Raw genomic sequence first — 22,811 nt, 5'->3', positions numbered from 1 at the left:
TTATTACACTCACTCTGTCCATCTTGAATGGAGCAGAACTGGCTCTGACTACTCCAGCATCACTACAGTACTTGGGGAGGGATAGAGAGGCTGGGGGTGGGGCAATGTACACATGACTCTGTTGCACACTAAATAGGAACTGTCTACAAATCTTTGTCTACAAAACTTTCTATGGTTTGTTATCAGTGGCTGAGCAGATGAAGTCATTAGAACAATTATTATTATTATTTTTTATTTATATAGCGCCAACATCTTCCGTAGCGCTGTACATAGTACAAACAAATAATGGGGAACAAATATACATAAGTAATACAAGACACTGTACAGTCATGACATTGAATAGAATAAATACAGATACATACATAGCTGATGTGTAGTCGGTACATGTACATATGTTAAAAATACAGCAGTATGAGAAACACTAGGAGGAGGTCCCTGCCCTTGCGAGCTTACAATCTAGAGGGTAGTGGGGAGGAAACAAAAGGGAAGGAAACACAAGGAATAGTGGGTAAGCCAGTGTGCCTTCAGTGCTGCCTATAGCAATTGTGCAAAGAGCAGAAAGTTTTTTCTTTCCATGCCCTTAGTTGTCAGTCTCTTCTGGGCCCCCCTGTGGCTGCATCCCTTTCAGGGTGTATTATTATGCCCCTGGCAGGAGAGGAGGAAGAGATTGAGGAGTAAACTACATGGGAGGAAAATATGACGTGAGATCCGAAATGAAAAACTAACTATAACAAGTAACTTGTCTATATATCTTATCTAAAGTTTAGATAGTTTACACAGCAAATATAGCTGAAAACAACTTTAATAGAAAATGATTATTTCTTCCTGTGATACAATGACAGCAGCCATGTTGTTTGTAAACATTACACAGAGGCAGGCTTATCTGTATCTTGAGCACTCAGCCTGTGAAAAAAAACCTAATCCTCCCTCCTCCCCTCTGCCTCTGAAATCAATGGCTAGTAACACCTCCTCCTCCTGCCCAGACTGAGCTCCCATGAGCCCTTGCAACTGCCAAGGCTCTCTGAAAACCTGTGGGCGTGGTTTATTTAGTTTATAGGGAATTAGAGTATTAAAACAAAAACAAAAAAGTATTTGGCTTGAGGCGGAATGCCCTATAAACAATAGGAAAGGAACACAATTATGCAATGAGTTAAAAGTTCACCTCGGATCCACTTTAATTTTCAGTTCAGGTTTGCTTTAAAGGGAACCTAAAGCGAGGAAATTTATTTAAAATAAATACTTGACGTAGCTGCAAATGAATATTACATACTTACCTCGCCATCAGTTCCTCTCAGAAGCGTACTGTACGGCAGGGAGAGTAGCCCTGACCTCTGCTGGAAAGACAATGGGCTTGATTCACAAAGCAGTGCAAACTGTTTAGCACGGGTGTGCTAAACAGTTAGCATGTGAAGTGCTTTTCACTGACTTTTTCGCGCGTAAAATTCATTCGCGTGCGCAAAAGTCCGCGAAAAGCACTTCACGTCAGTGGCGTAGCTAAGGAGCTGTGGGCCCCGATGCAAGTTTTACAATGGGGCCCCCCATGCACTCTATACATAGCGATTGAAATGGCGCACTAAAACCTGCCAATGGCAACTACAATGTCAGAGGTGCAAGAAGGGGATGGGGAATAGTTTGTTAATGATTACCACTATTCAAAGTATATATATAAATGATTATTATGAGCACAGGACCAATATAGAGCTAATACTGTAGTTGAGGTAGCGCCATTCGGGGCCCCTCTGGCCCAAGGGCCCCGATGCGGTCGCTACCGCTGCACCCCCTATTGCTACGCCCCTGCTTCACGTGCTAACTGTTTAGCACACCCATGTTAAACAGTTTGCACCGCTTTGTGAATCAAGCCCAATGTATCGCAGCCTGTGTTTGTACTGTATGGAGAGGTGATGTGGAGAAGCCCTGCCCTCTACTGGTCACAGTGCACAACTTTAACCTGTGTGTATACCGTATGCAGGGAAGCGGTGAAGCAACCCTGCCCTCTACTGGTAAAACCGTGTACTGCAGCCTGTGTAAACTGTAGTGTAGGGCGAGGTGATGTGGAGCAGCCCTGCCCTCTGCTGGGCACAAAACACATTTCTGCCTGTGCATATCGTATGCAGGGAGAGGTGGAGCAGCCCTGACCTCTGCTGGTCACACCTTCTACTGCAGCCTGTGAACTGCGTACTGTAGAGACGAATGGTGATTCAGCCCTGACCTCTGTTGGTAAAACCATGTACTGCAGTCTTGTTGCATACAGAATAATGAGATAAATGGAGCAACTCTGACCCCCCTTGATGACATTTTGTTCTACAGCTTGTGTATCCAGGCTTCCTGTATGGGCGGAATAGAGATCAGGACTGCACCACCTCTCCCCACAATCCAGTAAACTCACAGACTGCAGTACAATAAGTCACACCTTTAGCTGGACACTCTGCACACACAGGCTGCAGTACACGACATAACCAGCAGAGGTCAGGGCTCCTCTATACCCCCCCCCCCCCCCCCCCTCATACAGTATACACGCAGACTGCAGTACACAGTAATGCCAGCAGATGTCAGAGTTGCTTCACTTTTCTGTCCATACACTGCATTCACGAGACACGAATCGCAGTACACAGTTTGACCAGCAGAGGTCAGGCCTGCTCCACCTCTCCCTGCCTTACAGCAATCACACAGGCTGCAGTACACAATGTAATCAGCAGAGGTCAAGCCTGCTCCATCTCTCCGTTATACGGTATACGCACAGACTGCAGTACATTACATGACCAGCAGAGGTCAGCGCTGCTCTATTTCTCTACTCATACAGAATACGCACAGACTGCAGTACACAGTATGAACAGCAGAGGTCAGGCCTACTCCACCTCGCCCAGCCTTGCAGCAATGAGCAGGCTTTAGTACACGATGTGACCAGCAGAGGTCAGGGCTGTTCCATCTCTTCCTGTCACATGGTATAAAGACAGACTGCAGTACACAGTATGACCAGCAGAGGTCAGGGCTATTCCATTTCTTCCTGTCACATGCCATGCAGACAGACTGCAGTACACAGTATAACCAGCAGAGGTCAGGGCTGTTCCATCTCTTCCTGTCACATGCCATGCAGACAGACTGCAGTACACAGTATGGCCAGAAGAGGCCAGAACTACTCCGCTTCGCCATACGGCAATCACACTGGATGCAGTACAGAATGCGGCCAGCAGATGTCAGGGTTGTTCTGCTGCTGGGCGGAGCTCAGAAGCTGTGACTTCCTGGAGGCGCTCTTGCCAGGGGCGGCGCTTTCTGTTGTCATCTCTATGGTGTGGGAAGAGCCGGGATGGCGGAGGAAGCGGTCGGGCTCAGAGCTTGGAGTGGCCTCAGCGGGAGGGAAGAGGCGGAGTGAGCGGAGGTGAGAAGTGGCGGCAGTAGTGACTGGGAGGGGGCGGGGCCTTGTTTTCTGCTGGACTACAACTTCCAGCATAGCCTGCGGCTGTCTACAGATGCACTACAACTCCCAGTAAGTCTTGTCAGTGGCTGTTGTGTGGTTTTCCCGACACTTTAAATACCGTGACACCATAATTCCAGAAAAAGCCAGTCACTTTATAAAAGGGGAACAACGCCCAGCTTACCCTGTCTGCAGAGGGACTACAACGCCCAGCGGTTCCTGTCATAGAGAGACTACAACTTCTATCATACCCTATCAGTGTGTATAGAGAGACAACTGTGACTGCAGAGAGACTACAACGTTTCCCTTCATTTTATAAGAATCTACTGAAGAAACTGTAATTTATAGAGTGATTACAACTCCCATCATGCCCTGTCAGTGTGTATAGAGAGACTACAACTCCTATCACAGGCTGTTTGTAGAATGATCACAACTCCTATCATGCCTTATCAGAGAGATTACAACTCCTGTCGCAGGCTGTTTGTAGAGTGACTACAAGTCCCATCATGCCTTATTCGTGTGTGTATAGAGAGAGACTACAACTCCCAGTTTGCTTACAGGGACATCCTCTGCAGCGCTTCATGAAGTCTCTCATAGAAGCTCGCAATCTAATCCTTAATATAGTATGTTGTTCACATTTTGCTCTGCTGGCGTCTATAGGATGACTTTTTTTCAAGTTAGAGCTGTCATTGTGTATAGATGGACTACAACTTCCAGCATGCCCTCATAACCTCTATAGAGAGGATGCAACTCCTATCATGCTCTGTCCCTGTCTGTAAAGAGGCTCAAACTCCCAACAGAGAGCCTGCTGTACCATACATTTTCTTTTACTGTAGGTGAACTATTTAAGGCCTACTTTGTCCTGTCAGTCTATCTATAGACTGTATTGCACATACTAGGATTATTAGTATTTGCTACTTATATAGTGCTTACAAATTCTGCAGTGGTTTACAGAGTACATAGTCATGTCTTTCACTGTCCCTCAAAAGGTCTCACAATTGAATCCCTACAATAGTCATGATGGACGTCCTAGACTAGGGCCAGTTTTTTAGGGGGAAGCAGATTAACTTTTCTGTATGTTTTGGGAGGAAACTGTAGTACCTGGGGGAAACCCACACAGACACAGGGAGAACATACAAACTCCTCACAAATAATGCCCTGGCTGGTATTCGAACCAGGGACAAAGGGCTGCAAGGCAAGAGAGCTAACTACTACACCACCATGCTGCCCAACACTACACCACGGTGCCGCCCAATAGGAATACAGGGCTGTGGAGTCGGAGCAATTTTGGGTGCCTGGAGTCTGAGTCTGGAAAATATGCACCGACTCCTAATGAATTTAAACTGTAATTAAAATAGAAAATATGATAAAATGTTCTATTTCTCAGATAATAGTCATCATAAATACCGTAATTTATATATACAGTAATAGCTGTGCTTAGTCCACAAAAATGAAATAAACCAATCAAAATTAGTTACTTGCTTCAATAAAGCAGTCCCCGTATTTTTAAAGTCAGATATACATGTCTGATTGTGACTGTATATATGATGTGTACACAGGAATCTCTTATATATACTAAATAACATATATGCTGTAAGAATAAAGCCTGATGTGTAGCTGTGTCACTAATAGAGATGGTCAATGAGATGGAAATAATTCTGCGTTGATGCTGGTTTATGCAAATGTACGCACTCTTTGCGCATGAAATCAAATAATTTGATATGTTAAAATTTGGTTTGCTGACTATGAATTAAAGGGTACCTGAGACAGATGAAAAGAAAAGTTTTATACATACCTGGGGCTTCCTCCTGCTCCCTTCAGGCCAATCAGTCCCTCGCTGTCCTCCACCACCCGGATCTTCTGCTATGAGTCCCAGTAATTCAGCCAGTCAGTGCAGTCCGGGCCACATGCCTCTCCTACAGCCAGGAGCGTTCTGCACCTGCGCAATAGTGCTGCGCAGGTGTAGTACGCTCCCGGCGGTGGAGTGTGTGCATGCTCACTACGCCAGACTGGCTCAAGTACCTTGACCTGAAGGGGGCTGGAGGAAGCCCCAGGTATGTATAAAACTTTAATATGTCTCAGGTTTACTTTGTTACTCCGTAGTACTCTACATATGTACTCCCCACAGAGCTGAAGGGAATCCACTGAGAATGTTGTACACATTGAACACAGAGGTGTTGTCTATCACCCATAAACCTGGTTCTGATTGTGCACGAAGAATGTGTAATAGGTGAAGAATCAACTAATTCTCCTGCAGAGTACCTGCACATCACTCTTACATGTACCCACAGTTACATTGCCTAGGGCCTGATCCATATTCAGATTGTGCATGAAGAATGTGTAATAGAGGAAGAATCTCCTCATTCCCCTGCAGAGTACCTGCACATCACTCTTACCTGTACCCACAGTTACATTGCCTCGGGTCTGATAGATGTTCTTTGTTCCGTCCTGTACCTTTTACAAGTACTCTTACCAAGGACTAGTTTTAGTCTAAAGGGAATAAATATGGCAGCCTACATATCCATCTCACTTCAGTTGTCTTTTAAAATTCCTAAGCGTTGGCAGTTAAAGGGACACTATCGATTAACATGTTTATTTCAATTGAGATAGAAAATGGGAAGTGCTGCTAAGTACTGGTGTATACATTTCACTGCTTATCTATTTGATTACTGTTTTCTAATTCCTTTCACATTTTTCTGATGGCAGACTCAGTCATGAGGGGAGGGGGGAAATTCCCTCTCAGTGTTTAACTCTGTGCGCAGAGAGCTCAGTCAGAGACAGGCAGAGCTTTCTCTCATAGAGAGCAGAGGAAATGTATCTTATGTGCAACATAAACATTTGTAATACTGTAGTGTGTGAAACCTGATACCTGTTTTCAAATAATCTGCTTCAATATTACACTGTTCTTAGCATGTCAGACTGCAGAGATTCATACATCTGCAAATGAGACATTCCAAACGTAGCTAAAATCTACACACAATTAATTAAAGCTTTTGCCTCTGATATTTAACATGAAAAGTAGGAAAATGTTAACACAGCTACTTAGACATTATTTGTACATTGTCATTTTAGAACACTTGGGTATTGATAGTATTCCTTTAAGAGACAAATTTCATGTTACATACTTTCAATCAACAAGATTGTAATAAGCAAATTAGGAGTCGGAGGAATCCTAAACTGAGGAGTCAGTGGCTTTTTGTACTGACTCCACAGCCCTGTAGGAATATTCCTCATACCATTTACCCCCACTGTATATAGAGGGACTATGATGCCTAGTGGCCTTTTCCATATTGGGCCTTCAGCTTCCCACTTGAATTGTTACTCTGTCTTCTTTGACAAATACTGTATATTCCTGCGTATAAGACTACTTTTTAACCCTTGAAAATCTTCTGAAAAGTTGGTGGTCGTCTTATACGCCGAGTGTCATTGATGCCGGGTGATACGCCCTATCCTGTTACCGCCTCTCAGATCTCCCTGCTGAGGGAGAGCAATCTATTCTTCCATACCGCTCTGATAAACAGGTAGACAAGGAGAGCTGACCAGTCTACTTAAGGAGAGTAAGTTGACCAATGCAACAAGTCAATTGACTATATACTGTTATATACTGGGTAACACATACAGTACAGCACCAGTTTCTGTTCATACACAGCACCAGTACATGATTTTTTTATTTTTATTTTAATTTGGTGTACGTTGGAAGAGGGGTAGTCTTATACGGCGAGTATATCCCAAACTCTATATTTTAACTGGAAAAGTTGAGGGTCGTCTTATACGCCCAGTCGTCTTATACGCCGGAATATACGGTAGTTGTCTCCATTGAGTAGATTTCCACATTTTTTCACATGTTCTCTCCATAGCCATCTCTCTGATTTATATCCTGACCAGTTCTTTACATTGCCTGCACTGAGGCAGAGGCTACCCCCAGGAGCTTGCACTTTCGTGGAAGTAGCATCTTGTCCCCGCCCCTCTGTCATTGCCTGGATACTGTAGCTTGATACAGGCACTGCTGTCTCGGGTGTCAGGGCCGCCCAGGCTGAAAGTTTCCAAGTAACTGAGCTGCAGCAGCTTTTGTTCTCCATAGAGTGAGACTAAGCAAACATCACTCTTCCCACTCCTCTAGAGTGTGAGATGGATGGGCCTGGGTGACGTGTGCTGTGCGCCAGCCTGATGGGGCTTCCTAGGAAGAGACAGAGCAACTACTAATAGGAGAGGTACTCTCGTGTATTCACATCTTCTCTTCCAGTTTCAGGCATAGGAGAAATCATCCCCAGGGTGCTGTACCGTGGAAGTAGGAGGTGAGGAGTGGCACACCTTACTGTATCAGATTAGATTAGGTGCATAACCAGGGATGCTCAGTAACATCCCATAACAGTCAAGCTGTAGGAAAGATTGGTTAGCACACCAGCTTCTCAAAGAGCAAATATTCATTCTTCAATCATGTGTCAAACACCATAAGTTGACAGTTGTTTTGGGGCCACGCTAGGTCTCCTTCTTCAGAACAGTGCTGCAGGGCTGTGCAGAGAGTCCTTAAGTGGGAGGGGGGTGGGGGTGCTCAAATTTAAAAAACGGTTCCCGCAATGCCCCCCTCCACCGAACGCCTCCCCTCCTTGTTTCTGGCTAGGGGGTATTGGTTATCGTTGGTGCTGAATGCAGATGCTCGGTGTCATGTGGGTTCTGGGTGTGAGTACAGTGTCATGTGGGTTCTGGCTATGGGTGGGTATCGAATGTCATGCGGGTGTTGATTGCAAGTACTTAGTGCCATGTGAGATCTGGGTGCATGTACTGCATGTCATGTGGGTGCTGGGTGCAGATACTGGGTGTGACATGGGTGCAAATACTTGGCGCCATGCCTGTACTGGGTGCTGGCTATGGGTAGGCTTTGGGCGTCACATTGGTTTTGAATGCAGATGCTTTGGGAGTGGCTACTGGTTAAGTTGCTGCTTGGTGCAGATAGTAGGGACCATGTGGAAGCTGTGTGCAGGTGTGAGTACTGGGTGCAATGTCAGGCCTGGGTGCAGGTACTTGGTGTCATGTGAGTGTGAGTACTGGGAGCCAGCTATGGGGGAGGGGGGAAGGGTGGATGTTGGGAGCAGTAGGGATCAGTGTGGGTTCTGCAGGAAGGGGAAGTCATTGGGGGAGGGAGAGGTCAGTTTAGGTGCTCGAGGTGGTCACTATGGGTGCTGTTGGGGACAGGAAGTATGCTGTTGGTGGAGGAAAAAGTCAGCGTATGTGCTGGGGGAGGCAGGATCACTGCAGTGCTAATGCTGGAGAGGGAGAGGTCGGTATGAGTCTTAGGTGGAGGGAGAGAGGTCACAGCTGCCAGAGAGACACTATCTTACCTGCTTCCACACAGCTGTGGAGATGGTTACACTAGGATTCCTGTATGGCAGGGCTTTTCAACCTGTGGAACGCGTACCACCGTGGTAGTTTGCTGTTGGCCAGGTGGTACATTCCACGTTTGTCTGCTACTTAATTGCTCACCTGCAGCTTGTCCTGGTCCCTTCCTGCCTCCACAAAGTTTAGCTACCCCTCACTCGCTCCTCTGCCTCCCCACCAATGCCTCCTGCTATTCCCCTACCATATGCCCCCCACCCCCCTTTCTTAAAGAGTACCTGTAAGAAAAAAAATCCTCCAGGAGGAAGAAGCCTCTTGATCCTAAAGAGGCTTCCCCCTTCCTCCTCAGTAGAGGGGATCCAGCGCTGGAACCCCTCGAAGATCTCCTTGTTGGTGTGAGTGTATGTGTGGAAGCAGCTCTCTGCTCGGGCTCCTCTGGAAACAGCCGAGCCTGATCTGGTCAGATCTATTGTGCTGGCACACTGGTGGTACTTCAAAATTTTCAGGTGATAAAAAGTGGTACAATGAGTGGAAACATTGAAAAGCCCTGCTGTATGGCACCTCTTTATTCCAAAGGGTCCCAGATGGGGAGGAGCTTCCTGTGGGTGTGGGCAGGGCTTCCCATGGGAAGGGGTGGCACTTATCATGGCCAGAGGCGGAGCTTCATTCGTGTAGCCAAAGGGGCTTTTTATGGGATTTTAAAGAGGGGGGTGCTTGGGCACCTAGAGCCCCCCCTCAGCCCGTGCCTGCAGTGCAGTGTTGGTCTGCACTGTTCTGAGAAAGGGGATCCTGCGTGGCCCTTGAAACAATTGTCTACTTATGGTGTTTGACACAATTGAAGAATAAATATATGCTCTTTGAAAAGCTGGCGTGCTTACCAATGTTTCCTACTGCTTCAGTGTGCTGTACCAGTCTACCTCCATGCCCTCATTCCTTCTCTACCCTTTCCATGGATGGTAGGAAAAGTCCTATGCAATAACCGGAGGTGCTGCCATGTCACCGTTCCTTCTGCCCCCTTTCCGTGTATGGTAGGAAGAGTCCTGTGCAATAACCAGAGGTCCTCCCATGTCACCATTCCTTCTGTCCACTTTCCGTGGATGGTAGGAAGAGTCCTATGCAATAACCGGAGGTACTGCCGTGTCACCGTTCCTTCTGTCCACTTTCCGTGGATGGTAGGAAGAGTCCTATGCAATAACCGGAGGTACTGCCGTGTCACCGTTCCTTCTGTCCACTTTCCGTGGATGGTAGGAAGAGTCCTATGCAATAACCGGAGGTCCTCCCATGTCACCGTTCCTTCTGTCCCCTTTCCATGGATGGTAGGAAGAGTCCTATGCAATAACCAGAGGTCCTCCCATGTCACCGTTCCTTCTGTCCCCTTTCTATGGATGGTAGGAAGAGTCCTGTGCAATAACTGGAGGTCCTCCCATGTCACCGTTCCTTCTGTCCCCTTTCCATGGATGGTAGGAAGAGTCCTATGCAATAACCGGAGGTGCTGCCCTGTCACCGTTCCTTCTGCCTCCTTTCCGTGTATGGTAGGAAGAATCCTATGCAATAACCGGAGGTACTGCCGTGTCACCGTTCCTTCTGTCCCCTTTCCATGGATGGTAGGAAGAGTCCTGTGCAATAACCAGAGGTCCTCCCATGTCACCGTTCCTTCTGCCCCCTTTCCGTGGATGTGAGGAGTCGTGGTGTGCTATAAGAGGTCCTCCCATGGTCCCCAAACCTTCTGCCCCCTTTCCGTGGATGTGAGGAATCGTGGTGTGCTATAAGAGGTCCTCCCATGGTCCCCATACCGTCTGTCCCCTTTCCGTGGATGTGAGGAGTCGTGGTGTGCTATAAGAGGTCCTCCCATGGTCCCCATACCTTCTGTCCCCTTTCCGTGGATGTGAGGAGTCGTGGTGTGCTATAAGAGGTCCTCCCATGGTCCCCATACCTTCTGTCCCCTTTCCGTGGATGTGAGGAGTCGTGGTGTGCTATAAGAGGTCCTCCCATGGTCCCCATACCTTCTGCCCCCTTTCCGTGGATGTGAGGAGTCGTGGTGTGGTATAAGAGGTCCTCCCATGGTCCCCATACCTTCTGTCCCCTTTCCGTTGATGTGAGGAGTCGTGGTGTGGTATAAGAGGTCCTCCCATGGTCCCCATACCTTTTGTCCCCTTTCCGTGGATGTGAGGAGTCGTGGTGTGGTATAAGAGGTCCTCCCATGGTCCCCATACCTTCTGTCCCCTTTCCGTTGATGTGAGGAGTCGTGGTGTGCTATAAGAGGTCCTCCCATGGTCCCCATACCTTCTGTCCCCTTTCCATGGATGTGAGGAGTCGTGGTGTGCTATAAGAGGTACTGCCATGTATCTATAACTTAGGACAAATTAATATGGAATTTAGGAGTCTGTGTTGCTAATCTAGCAGCCAGCATGACATTATAGGAATCGTCTGCTTAGACAAAGTTTATTAGAACACATCTGAAGCCAGAGTGATATGGAGGCTGCTACATTTATTACCTTTTATACAATGCACATTGCCTTGCTGTCCTGATTCTCTCTCTGCCTCTAATACTTTTAGCCATATACCCTGAACAAGAATGCAGATCAGATGTTTGACTAAACTTTGACTGGATTTGCCACATGCTTGTGTGATGCAGACACTACTGCAGCCAAGACTGCCAGGCAACTGATATTGTTTAAAAGGAAATACATATGGAAGCCTCCATATCTCTCCCACTTCAGGTGTCTGAGTTATGCTGGGAATACACGGTTCAATTCTGGCGCTCAATGGTTTTTGCCGCTCGATTCTGCAGTCCATTCTCTTATTTTCTGCTCGTTTTTCGTATCTTTTTCCATTCACTTCTATCAGAAATCAAACGGCAAAACAATCGAACGGGAGATCGGACATGTCGGAAATTATCCATCGAGCCATGTATTCCCAGCATTAGGCCAGTGATCTGCAAACATGGCTCTCCAGCTGTTAAGGAACTACAAATCCCACAATGCATTTGCCTTTATGAATCATGACTGTGGCTGTCATGATTGTGGCAATGCATTGTGGGACTTGTAGTTCCTTAACAGCTGGAGAGCCAAGTTTGCAGATCACTGAGTTAGACTCCTGGTATTTTTGAGTCCCACCCTAACCGCTGGGCGGTTAGCCCTGCCCCAACTAGGAAGCGCTCCCCCGCATTACAGAGGGGATTTGGGGGATCAGGGACCCCCGTTAAGCCGCGGGATAGCGGCGTTTTAGCAGGGGCACACATGCCCCTGCTATTTATGAGGTCTGAAGCGAGATTTATTCTCGCTTCAGACTCTCTTTAAATGGGTGGCTTTTAAGTTTGGACTTAAAGTGACCCTGATCACAACTAAAAAATGCCATACTGAACTTACCTGGGGCTTCCTCCAGCCTCCTGTAGTCCATGAGATCCCCGGCATCCTCTGGGCTCCCTCCGTCCTCCCACTGGTGGCTCCGTTAGCTGTTCGACCTGTCTGGGAGTCGTGCGTAACTGCGCATGCACAGCCTGTCCGCGTGCCCCTCTCGCTCGTGCGCAGAACCCTCAAGGCAACGACGAGGCGCGCAAATAGGTTGCACATGACTCCCGGCTGTGTCTCACAGCTAACTGAGCCACCAGCGGCAGAACGGTGAGAGCCCAAAGGACGTCAAGGGCTCTCACAGACTACGGGGGACTGGAGGAAGCCCCCGGTAAGTTCAGTATGGCATTTTCTGTTGTGTTCAGGCTCATTTTAAATGCTTCAAGAGATGGATGTCCTAATTGGTTGTGGCAGGGAGTTTCAAAGAGTACGGGCAGCATGACCAAAATCTCTGGCTCCAAAGGTTTTGAAGTAGTCTCTGGGAGTTGGCAAGCTATTGGATATTGTTGATCTGAAGTTGTGGGATGCAGTTGCAGCAAATCATTCATGTGCCCAGGGCCTAAATTGTGTAAAGATTTGAATGTTAGTAGGTCAGTTTTGAATAGTATTCTCTTTATAGGTATCCAGTGTAGTAAGAAAAGGATTGGTGTTATGTGGCAATGGCGGGGTTGGCTTGTTAACAGTCTTGCAGCAGCATTCTGTGCTGGCTGGTGGTGGTGTAGGTCTATTGTTTGGAAGGCCTGTATAGAGAATATTGCAGCAGTCCAGCTGTGATGTGATGAAGACATGAACTATGGTTATAAGATCTAGAGGAGTGAGGTGCTTCATTTTTTGCAATATTCCTTAGGTGAGGAAGTTGTCAGTTCTTTGTTAGGTGTTACCAGCTAACATTATCACTCCTATTCTGCGGGGCATAACCATAGGGCAGCTGTTCTGTAACAAGAAATGCTGGTACTCCCATCTCAATGAGAATAGATAATTGTTTCGTTATGTTCTGCGTCAGGCGAATGAAGGATTTGTGAATGTGGTGGTCTCTCTGTTTCTATGTACCATGTGACCTGGACCATGTGTGAAATATTTGACAGTCATGCCTGGGGTCAGGGTGGGGGATATTACTGCATCACAAGATCAGCACTCAGCCCAGAATTCCATGGATATCGCTCAATGTCCCGGCGTAATTCCTAGAAAGGCTTCCTAACTTTGTGTTAGTGATAAAGATAATACAGTGAGTGGAGGTGACAGTGTCACAGTGTGACAGATCCTGGCCAATGACAGGACATCAAAAGTGGCGGTTATGTACGGGGATTCGTCAAGGTTCCACCGTTTCTGTACCAGCGGTCTCTGGTACTTAAAGTGAACCGAGCATCATTTTTAACTCCCAGTGCAGCTCTATACCAAATTAAAAATGCATTCTAAAAATGGGGTTTATTTAAAAAAAAAAAAACTTTCATTTTACCTCATCTTTTAACATTTAAGGGTTAAAATAGGCAGCTCTTGAAAGGACGGAGGAGCAACAGATAATGGGAGGCATTAGACTTAATTGACCACAAACGAACCCTGAGTCTTCCCCACTGTACTTCAAATAGAAAACATTAGTCACGCTTGAAGAATTTCACACCTAGCCTGGATAATGGCAGTGGAAAAGTGCCAGGGGGTTGAACTTCTCAAACATGGTAGCCTTTTCAGCTATTTGAAGCCAGGAGCTGCTTAGATCCCTTTAAGGGGGCAGAGATCACTGGTACTTAAGTGTTAAAGGACACCCTACTTCCGTATACTTTCTTTGTGCGTGTGTACAGAGCTCGACAATCCAAATCTATGCCCAACCAGTTACCCTATGCAATACTCCTATATGAGATGTAATACCCAGTGTTTTGGTAAGTAGTAGCACCAGTGCCAAAAGGAAGTGCCCAGTCGCTGATAACCTGGCACAATATTTGGTTATACAGTAATAACCAAACGCTGGAGCTAGAACCGACCACCAAAATCCAACATCTTATCACCTGCCAGTATCCCTCATGCAGCAATGAACTGATCCCATCTTTGGGATTGGATTCCCCAGAACCACTAGTGAGCCTCGTAGACACGCGCAAGCAGAACACGATCATCCACCAGGCAACCTAGGCAGGTGCCTGAGGCGTAGTGGGTGTCAAGGGGCTCGCCTACCACCTTCTCTGACCCCTCTCTACTTCAGCATACCAAAAGGACCACAGCGCGGCGCCACATCTACCTTACCTAGGGCCGCATTACATCATAATCCATCTCTGCGCACAAGGACTGTTCGAACACAGCGATTTGGGCTCAATCCGTCTGGCGACTGTTTGGGGCCAGACACTTTACAGATGCGTCACTGGCCTTCCCAAAATTTGTTTAAAAATTTGGAAAGTTTTTTTGCAGATTCACTGAATAGCAGGAGGCCATAATCTTAAACCCACTAATCCTAAACATTCTGGAATTTCCATAGACCAGCCTAGATAAGGGGGTTAAAGCACAGCACACATAAAGGTCATCTGACAGCTTTATCACGCTTTTCAGAATACTCAGTTTCTGTTAACTTTCTAATTTGCACGTTTCTCAGAGCGATTTGATGCAATTATGTGGTGAATAGTTGAACACCTCCCGTGAATTAAAATTAAGATTTTGGAAGCCTTATTATTGTTTCCCCTTTTGAGGTTATACATGTGCAGTGATTCCATATTACCAGCATCCTCTCTTAAACACTTGCCACTGGAAACTTGTCTCATAGCCATTACTACAGCCCAGTGGATAGGTGAAATTCAGGCCTTGTACATCAGACCATTATTTATGACCAGGGCTGTTGAGTACAAAAATACTCAGATGACTCAATCTATGAAACCTCAGATTCCAACTCCAGGTACCCAAAATTGCTCCGACTCTACAACTCCAACTCCTTAGTCTAATGCTTACCAGGGCTTTGGAGTCGGTACAAAAATCATCTGACGACTCAGTTTTTGAAACCACTGATTTTTTTTTTTTTTACTCCAGGTACCTCGACACCAAAGCCCTGTTTATGACATATCAGAAGATAATTCCTCTCTCTTTCACTTCCAGAATAGTGTTATTCTGGTATCTGCCTAGGTCCAGCCTTCAAACAAAGATGAGAAGAGATTTATCACTCTACATCTACAATGTCAGGCTTTGTGTATTTAGAAGTCTCTAAATCTTGGAGGAAATGTAACAATTTGTTCCTATGGTTTTAGCCGTCTTGAAAAGAATTGAAGGCATGAAACAGAACTCCGAGCAGATGGGTCAGACAGACTCTGATTCTTGCATATCAGATGGTAAATAAAGATCCTTTAGTTCATAGAAATGCCCATTGTACCAATTCACACCATTGCCCCTGTACCCAGCTCTGGAACTCACACACCTCCACTAAACAACTGGGTAACTCATTAGCAGTTTCAATAGCGTTCTCTTGTGTGAGATAAGTGCGCTGCTTTTCACCTCAGTTGGCAGAATTCGTTGTGCTGTAAATTATTGGAATGCTTGGACCTCTCTCTCTTGTAGCAGAGTATGCAGAAACTGAAAGCAGAAGTCCGCTATTTTTTTCCTCACACTGCCCCCTAGTGACAAGTGCCCATAAATGCACAATACAGCTGTACTAAGTAGAAGCAGAAAATGTAATAAATAAGAAATAAAAAAATGTGCTAAAATTGTCCTGGAGCACTTTCAAGCCTTTAAGTGAATTGGCTGCTAAAGGGTTGATAAAGCTGCTATTACTGGACGGTGCCGAGAGTTGACCTTTTGATGCATATAGAAAAAACCTCGACCCCGATAGATCAGATTTGTAGAGCGGGGAGATAGTTGGGCTCTCTTTTTAACAAATAGTAGTACCACATGGATGTTCTGTTAAACCAAGAGTCTTTGGGCCATGAGGTCCTGTCAGTTGTGCTCCTACCATGAGAGTTCATGTAAGATGTTGGTGTCCCACCTGCGGAGGGTGCATGGACTTCATTGTTATGCTGATAATGGTATTTCCATGAAGCCCTCCTTGACAAGTCTGCATTACATAATCCTGCCCTGAGGTGGTAAGTCTTGTATGTTGAGTAGTTATCAATAATGCACTGAAGGTATGAGTGGGAGGGAGTCTGTGTTGAGGTGCCCATTTATTTCTAGGTTTTCCATCGGGCGATTAAAGGGGCACTATGGCAAAAAAATTGTAAAATGTAAAATATGTGCAAACATATACAAGTAAGAAGTACGTTTTTTTTTCCATTGTAAAATGAGCCATAAATTACTTTTCCCCTATGTTGCTGTCACTTACAGCAGGTAGTAGAAATCTGACAGAAGCGAAAGGTTTTGGACTAGTCCATCTCTTCATAGAGGATTCTCGGGTTTATTTATTTTCAAAAGCACTTAGTGAATAGCAGTTGCTCTGTCCAGTTGCCAAAAAAGTGTGTAGCGAGTATGGAAGCTGTCCAGCATCATTGTTTAAATCCTTTTTAGGGAATATCTTTATAAAGAATAAAAGCCTTGCTGAGAATCCCCTATGAGGATATGGACTAGTCCAAAACCTGTCGCTTCTGTCAGATTTCTACTACTTTCTGTGACAGCAACATAGGAGAAAAGAAATTTATGGCTCATTTTACTCTGGGAAAAAATGTACTTCTTGTCTGATTGCACATATTTTAAATTTTACTATTTTTTTGTCATAGTGCCCTTTAACCTCCTTAGCGGTATGGACGACTTAATACGTCCATTACCGCCGGAGGTCGGCGCTCAGGCCCCGCTGGGCCGATTTGAATAATTTTTTTTAAACACGCAGCAAGCACTTTGCTTGCTGCGTGTCTCACCTGATCGCCGCCGATCCGCTGCGATGCATGGCCCCCCCAGGCGAGACCCCGTGCGCTGCCTGGCCAATCAGTGCCAGGCATCGCTGAGGGGTGGATCGGGTCTCCCTGTGACGTCACGACGTCCCCGACGTGCGTCGCCATGGCGACGGGGGAAGCCCTAAAGGAAATCACGTTTCAGAACGGAGGGGTGGGAGGGATTTGGAAGGGAGGGGGGCATCATGTAGCTAGCGCTAGGCTAGCTACATGATTGAAAAAAAAATAAATTAAAAAATAGCGCTGTGCTGCCCCCTGGCAATCTTTAATAGAACGCCAGGGAGGTTAAGAAACTTTATTGGATGATTAACAGTGTGGTTGATCAAAAGTCCATCAACTGCTTACATACACACTGCAAACAAGATCCTATGAGATTCACCTTTACTAATAGAGCTGAACGATGTCTTGCCTCCATGCTCTGAACTCAAAATCTTCCTTTATAGTAAACCGTTATACCGCCCGACGCATTTCCCACTCGCGTGCGAGCCTGCAGGATTTCTCAAGAGCCGCCCCAACCCTCTTGAACTCCCTTCCACCACCCACCAGACTTGCTCCCTCCTTCAACACATTCAAGCAAGCCGTCAAAACCCACCTCTTTAAAATGACCTACTCACCCTCTACCACACAGTAACTCTGCACTGATTTAGTCCCCGCCCCCCCAGATTGTAAGCCCTATTGTAGTTTACATGATTATGTGCTCCTTTCCTATGACTGCCTGTACCTGTATTACTGGGCCTACCTAACCAGCCCAAAATCACATGATCATGTATCTTATACCGTTTGCCTTGTACAACATTGTTCTATGTTGTATAACCTTTTTACATCTGTCATTCTTGTATATATTGTCCAGCGTAATATGTTGGCACTTTATAAATACAATAAATAATATTCCATCCTACCCAATCAAAGTAAATTGGTCGATTTGGCCAGATATCAGCCAATTCCCATCAATCAAGCTGAAGGGAACGTAATTGGTTCTAGTTCGATACAATAAAATAATCGTATGGTCAGTCAAACAGGAAAATCATGTGATGGGTAGCCACGTCTAGGCAGGCAGAGCAATCTCTTGGGGGGACATCAGAGAAATCCCATTATTGATAAACGTAAGCATATTGGTTTGGAATTCAAGCTTAGTCAGGTTTGTTTTGCTGTCTGTGACCCAGTTAGATTCCGTTTACTTATTGTCACTAGAAACACAACAGGAGGATCTTTTCAGCAGAACACAGCATAACTTGTGGAAGAAGTTATACACATTTATCACTCTTATTGCTGTCTGTGTTATTGTTGACAAAGTTTCAGTCACTTCCTATTCTCCATGATGGTGGGCTATGAGAAAGTGAGATAAAATCTCTCCAACAGGGAACCAAATGGAAATAAAAACGGGATTCTGCTTTTTCCTCTATCCAGAATTTTAAAAAAGTAAACAGTAATTTTAGCTTCTTATTAAGGAAAATATAAAGTGAAAATCTTCCCCCAGTTGAATCTACCTGGGGCTTCTTCTAGCTCCTGATAGTCATTCCGCTCTCATCCCTGCATCAGCTGGAGCCCTCAGAAAGCTGCATGCGCAGCCCCAGGTCACACGCCTCCTTGTGGCCGGGATCATTTTGCACTTGTGCAGTTTATAAAACTTGCAACTGCGCTTGCACTGTACGCTTCCAGCCACGGGAGTGCAATCGAGGAGGTGTGTGGCCTGCTAGCGTTCTGAGGGCTCCAGCTGCTACAGGAACTACAAGGAGGGACCAAAAATGACTACATGTGGCTAGAAGAAGCCCTAGGTTATTTAAACTGGGGTAAAGTTTTCTCTTAAAGCGGAACTGTACGTACAGTTTAAACACACTGTTTCACTTACCTGGGGCTTCGGCCTCCAGCAGCCGTCCTGTCCCGCGCCGGTCCTCCCCGAGCATCCGTTCTCTTGCCGCCAGCTACTTTCGCCGCTGGGCCACTGCGTCTGCGTGGCTCTGGCCATGAGTATCCTTTCTTCGTGTTCCAGTCTGCAATAGCGCTATTGCAGCGGGGAACACAAAGAAAAGATACGCGTGGCAGGGCTGCGCTGGCCTCTTAGAAGTCGAGGAACGGAGCGGCGGCGGGAAAATGAAGGCTCGTGGAGGACTGGCGCGGGAAAGGAAGGCTGCTTGGGGGCTTGCAGAAGCCCCAGGTAAGTGAAACAGTGTGTTTAAACTGTATCTACAGTTCCGCTTTAATATACCCTTTAATGTTTACATACAGCAGCTGTAGTATAATTCCAGTCAACCTGCTAGTATGTTCTTGCTAAGTGACCATTACCTTTCTTCCTAGGTCCAACTTGTGCAATGGAAGATGATATGGTGGAACCAAGTCCGACTTGTGCAATGGGAGATGATATGGCGGATCCAGGTGCAACTTGTGTGATGGGAGATGACGTGGCAGAACCAGCTGCTTCCGATGTCTCTGATCAGATGGCTCTACAAGAGAATGCCGGGAGCCCACTCGGCGTCATCACAGAAGGCGTAGCGGACCTGAATTTGGTGATTGATCCTGATGTGGCACAGAAGGCATGTCGGGATGTATTGAAGAAGGTCAAGCTTATGCACAGCTCTTCCTCAGAGAACCTGGACAGAATAGGGGACGCCGTCTCCAATGGGGACTCAACCAGGAAGGTGGGAGAGACTGGGGTCTCTATTACCGGCTCTAGAATCTCTGAGGAGGGTGAGGTGGACTTTAACTGTGTCAAAAGTGCCCGTCGGAGACAGAAAAACAACTCTGGCAAGCAGTCTTGGCTCTTGCGTCTGTTTGAGTGCAAGCTCTTTGACATCTCCATGGCCATCTCATATCTTTATAACTCAAAGGAGCCTGGTGTCCAGGCTTACATCGGTAACCGAATATTCTGCTTCAGAAACGAGGATGTAGACTTCTACTTGCCGCAACTCCTCAACATGTACATCCACATGGACGAAGACGTAGGGGACGCCATTAAACCATACGTCGTATATCGCTGCCGGCAGAGCATCAACTTCTCCCTGCAGTGTGCCTGGCTCCTTGGAGCGTATTCCTCCGACATGCACATCTCCACTCAGCGCCACTCCCGGGGGACCAAGCTTCGCAAGGTCATCCTCTCTGACGAGCTGAAGCCGGCCCACAAGAAGCGGGAGCTGCCTACGCTCAGTCTAGCACCAGACACTGGTTTGTCCCCATCCAAGCGGACACACCAGAGGTCAAAATCGGATGCCACAGTAAGCATCAGCCTCAGCAGCAACCTGAAAAGGACAGCAAGCAACCCCAAGGTGGAGAACGAGGATGAGGTAACGTGCACAAGTTGTGGGTGGAAAGAGAAAAGCTTGGAGACCAGTTATCTTCTTGTGTGTTGTATGATTGCTGTGTGTCAGAGCATGAGATGGATGTACTGTCTGCATGATAAGGATTGAAGTAGAATGCCAAGCCTAGACTCTCTATAATGTGAGAATAGAGCGGGAACTTGTAAAACTTTTCTTTTTGTTTTTATTGTCGTCCCAATTGGATAGATTATTTTCACTTTCTGGATTCTGACGCGGCAGTAAGCAAGGGAAAGGTTTATCCTGGTAGGACCCAGATATGATTAAATCTTACTAGTTCTGTGTTTCCTCCATCCAGGCCCAGATTTACCTAACAGGAGCCTATAGGCACACGTCTTGGCACCTTAGACCTCGCTCTCCATGAACCTACAAACCCTGCCAAATGGCACTGCAAGCGTGCTGGCGTGCCCTTCTGTCACCCCTTCTTTGCTTCCCTTGCACGTCATAGGTAGTTTCAGGTACCCCTCAGTATTAGGTAGCCAGATGTACCCTAAATAATAATTAGTTAGAGGTGCCCCCAAGTATTAGGTAGCTAGAAGAACCCTCAGTACTAAGTAGCTGGTGGTGCTGCTTGACTGAAGGGAGATTTTGTCAGTGGAATGCCGAGAGCTGGGGGAGTAACGTCTCATCAGGACTCTGCATAGGGATGGAGGGTAGGCACTGGAGGAGGGGGGGAATGAGCTACCTTTCCATCATCAGGCGCCTGTAGGCACATGCCTACAGTGCCTTATGGTAAATCCACCCTGATTCCACTTCCTGCTTCAGGTGATAGTATTTTCTTAATGGAAACACAGCTGTAAGTATCTAACAGATTACGGTCAGAAGAGTAGCAGGCACAGGTTAGAGTTGATTTGTTGTTCCACAGTACAGATGAATGCAGAGGAGGCCCCGATGGAGAGTGCCCCCTCTACCTTACAGCTGTTTGTTGGGTGTCATCAGAGGCAATTAGATAGAGGTTGCAGGGAGGCCAGATCTAACAGATTTGTAGCCTCGTCTGTCCTGTCCTGCCTTTCGCTATGAGAAATGTCGCACTTGAAAAGACAGGAGTTCTGTGATGCAGGGAGTCTTGGCTTCAGGTCCGCAGTGTGGGTTTTCTGCACCTGTCTCTGTTCTGTGCTAGTTCCAGCCTGCAGTGTGTAATGGGACGTGTCATTTTCCAACAATGTGACTTGTTTTGATCAGCTGCCCCCCCCCCCCCCCCCCCCCCCTCCCCGGGGAACCGCATCTCACTGTGCTGCCGTCAGTCCTGCTGTCAATGTCCTGAAATCCCCTATTTAGCTGCTGCTGACTCATTTCTGGATGAAATGGTCTCGTTCACTGCTCAGCATGTGGCTGAGGTTCAGGGAATCACCAGCACAAGTATGACCATTGGTGCATTGTGAAATTATGTGACCAGTGCTGGGAAAATGACTGAAATTATTGTTTCATGGAGATTGTTAATGATCTTTTCAAGCTCAGTTTACACTGTCAGCGTATCCATTGCCACAAAGATTTTTTACAATACTGTGGCCAATCAAAATTGGATGTTTGTGACGGGCTAATTCAACTGATACTATCCCAAACCCCACTAAGGTCCCCCTGCACTCTGCAATCCCTCATAAATCACAGCAGTGCTGTGAGGCTGTGTTTACATCTGTAGTGTCAGTCTCAGCTACTCCCCCGCCTCCTGCATAGCTCCGGTCCCTGCCCCCGTCCCTTCCCTCCAATCAGCAGGGAGGGAAGGGATGCAGGCGGGGTCTGGAGTTCTGCAGGAGGCGGGGAGAGCAGCAGACTGACACTATAGAGATAAACACAGCCAGCTCTGACAAGCTGTTTGTCAGCAGCGTGGCTGTGATTTATGAGGGATTGCAGAGTGCAGGGGGACCTTAAGGGGGGTTTGGGATAGCAACAGAGGCTGAGCTGTATAGGCAGATCCAGCCTCTGTATGCAGATAATATTCTTCAAACCCACCTCGGGTTCTCTTTAAACAAAGAACATTTCTTTGTTACAGCTGATACAAATCCTAAAATAAATCTGCAGTTTTTTTTACTTCCTGATTCATGGAAGCACATATTGTTTACAGACTGTACTTTCAAATAGGCTTATCTGCTATAGGCAGTCATGTGACACGGGGGAGATCAAATTACAACTAGTGATTAGACGCAAATGAGGGGGAATTACTCAGGCTAAACCCTTTGAGCCAGTGCACACAAAACGCCTCTAGCAGATCTGCAAAACGCTGGAGGTTTTTGAAGCAGATTTTTGGAACGATTCTAGGCATGTTTAGAGACACTTTCTAAACATGCCTAGCATTTTTTGGAGCGTTTTTGTGTAGCAGATTTCATATATTGTTACAGTAAAACTGTTACTGAACATCTTCTGTAACAAAAACGCCTGGAAAACCTCTCTGATCTAGCATTTTTCAGAGCGGTATTCCACTTTCCTATACTTTAACATTGAGACAGAAACTCCTCAGAAATCTAAAAAATGCTGCAGCCCCCGAGTTTGCGTTTGTGGAAAAAACGAACCGCTCTGGTGTGCACCAGCCCTTTAAATACATTCATTCCTGTTATGTTTTCCTTGT

General features: G+C 46.5%; 1 protein-coding gene across 4 annotated transcripts in view; it reads left to right on the top strand.

The window, feature by feature from the left end:
* Nucleotides 1-3,262: 3,262 nt before the first annotated feature.
* PI4KB (phosphatidylinositol 4-kinase beta) overlaps nucleotides 3,263-22,811 on the top strand; it is a 77,026-nt gene continuing 57,477 nt past the window's right edge. For 3 of the 4 annotated variants that reach the window (XM_068252484.1, XM_068252483.1, XM_068252481.1), the window contains exons 1-2: nucleotides 3,263-3,376; nucleotides 19,236-20,218. In XM_068252484.1, the coding sequence (XP_068108585.1) occupies nucleotides 19,250-20,218 (969 nt within the window). In that variant the 5' untranslated portion in view covers nucleotides 3,263-3,376; nucleotides 19,236-19,249. Of the gene's footprint in view, nucleotides 3,377-3,396; nucleotides 3,485-19,235; nucleotides 20,219-22,811 lie in introns of those variants that run through there. The other variant, XM_068252482.1, reaches the window with a different exon arrangement.

This window comes from Hyperolius riggenbachi, chromosome 9 (assembly GCF_040937935.1).
Source record: "Hyperolius riggenbachi isolate aHypRig1 chromosome 9, aHypRig1.pri, whole genome shotgun sequence".
NCBI lineage: Eukaryota > Metazoa > Chordata > Amphibia > Anura > Hyperoliidae > Hyperolius > Hyperolius riggenbachi.
Note: the sequence above shows the minus strand (reverse complement) of the source record. Positions and strands in the feature narration are given on the sequence as shown.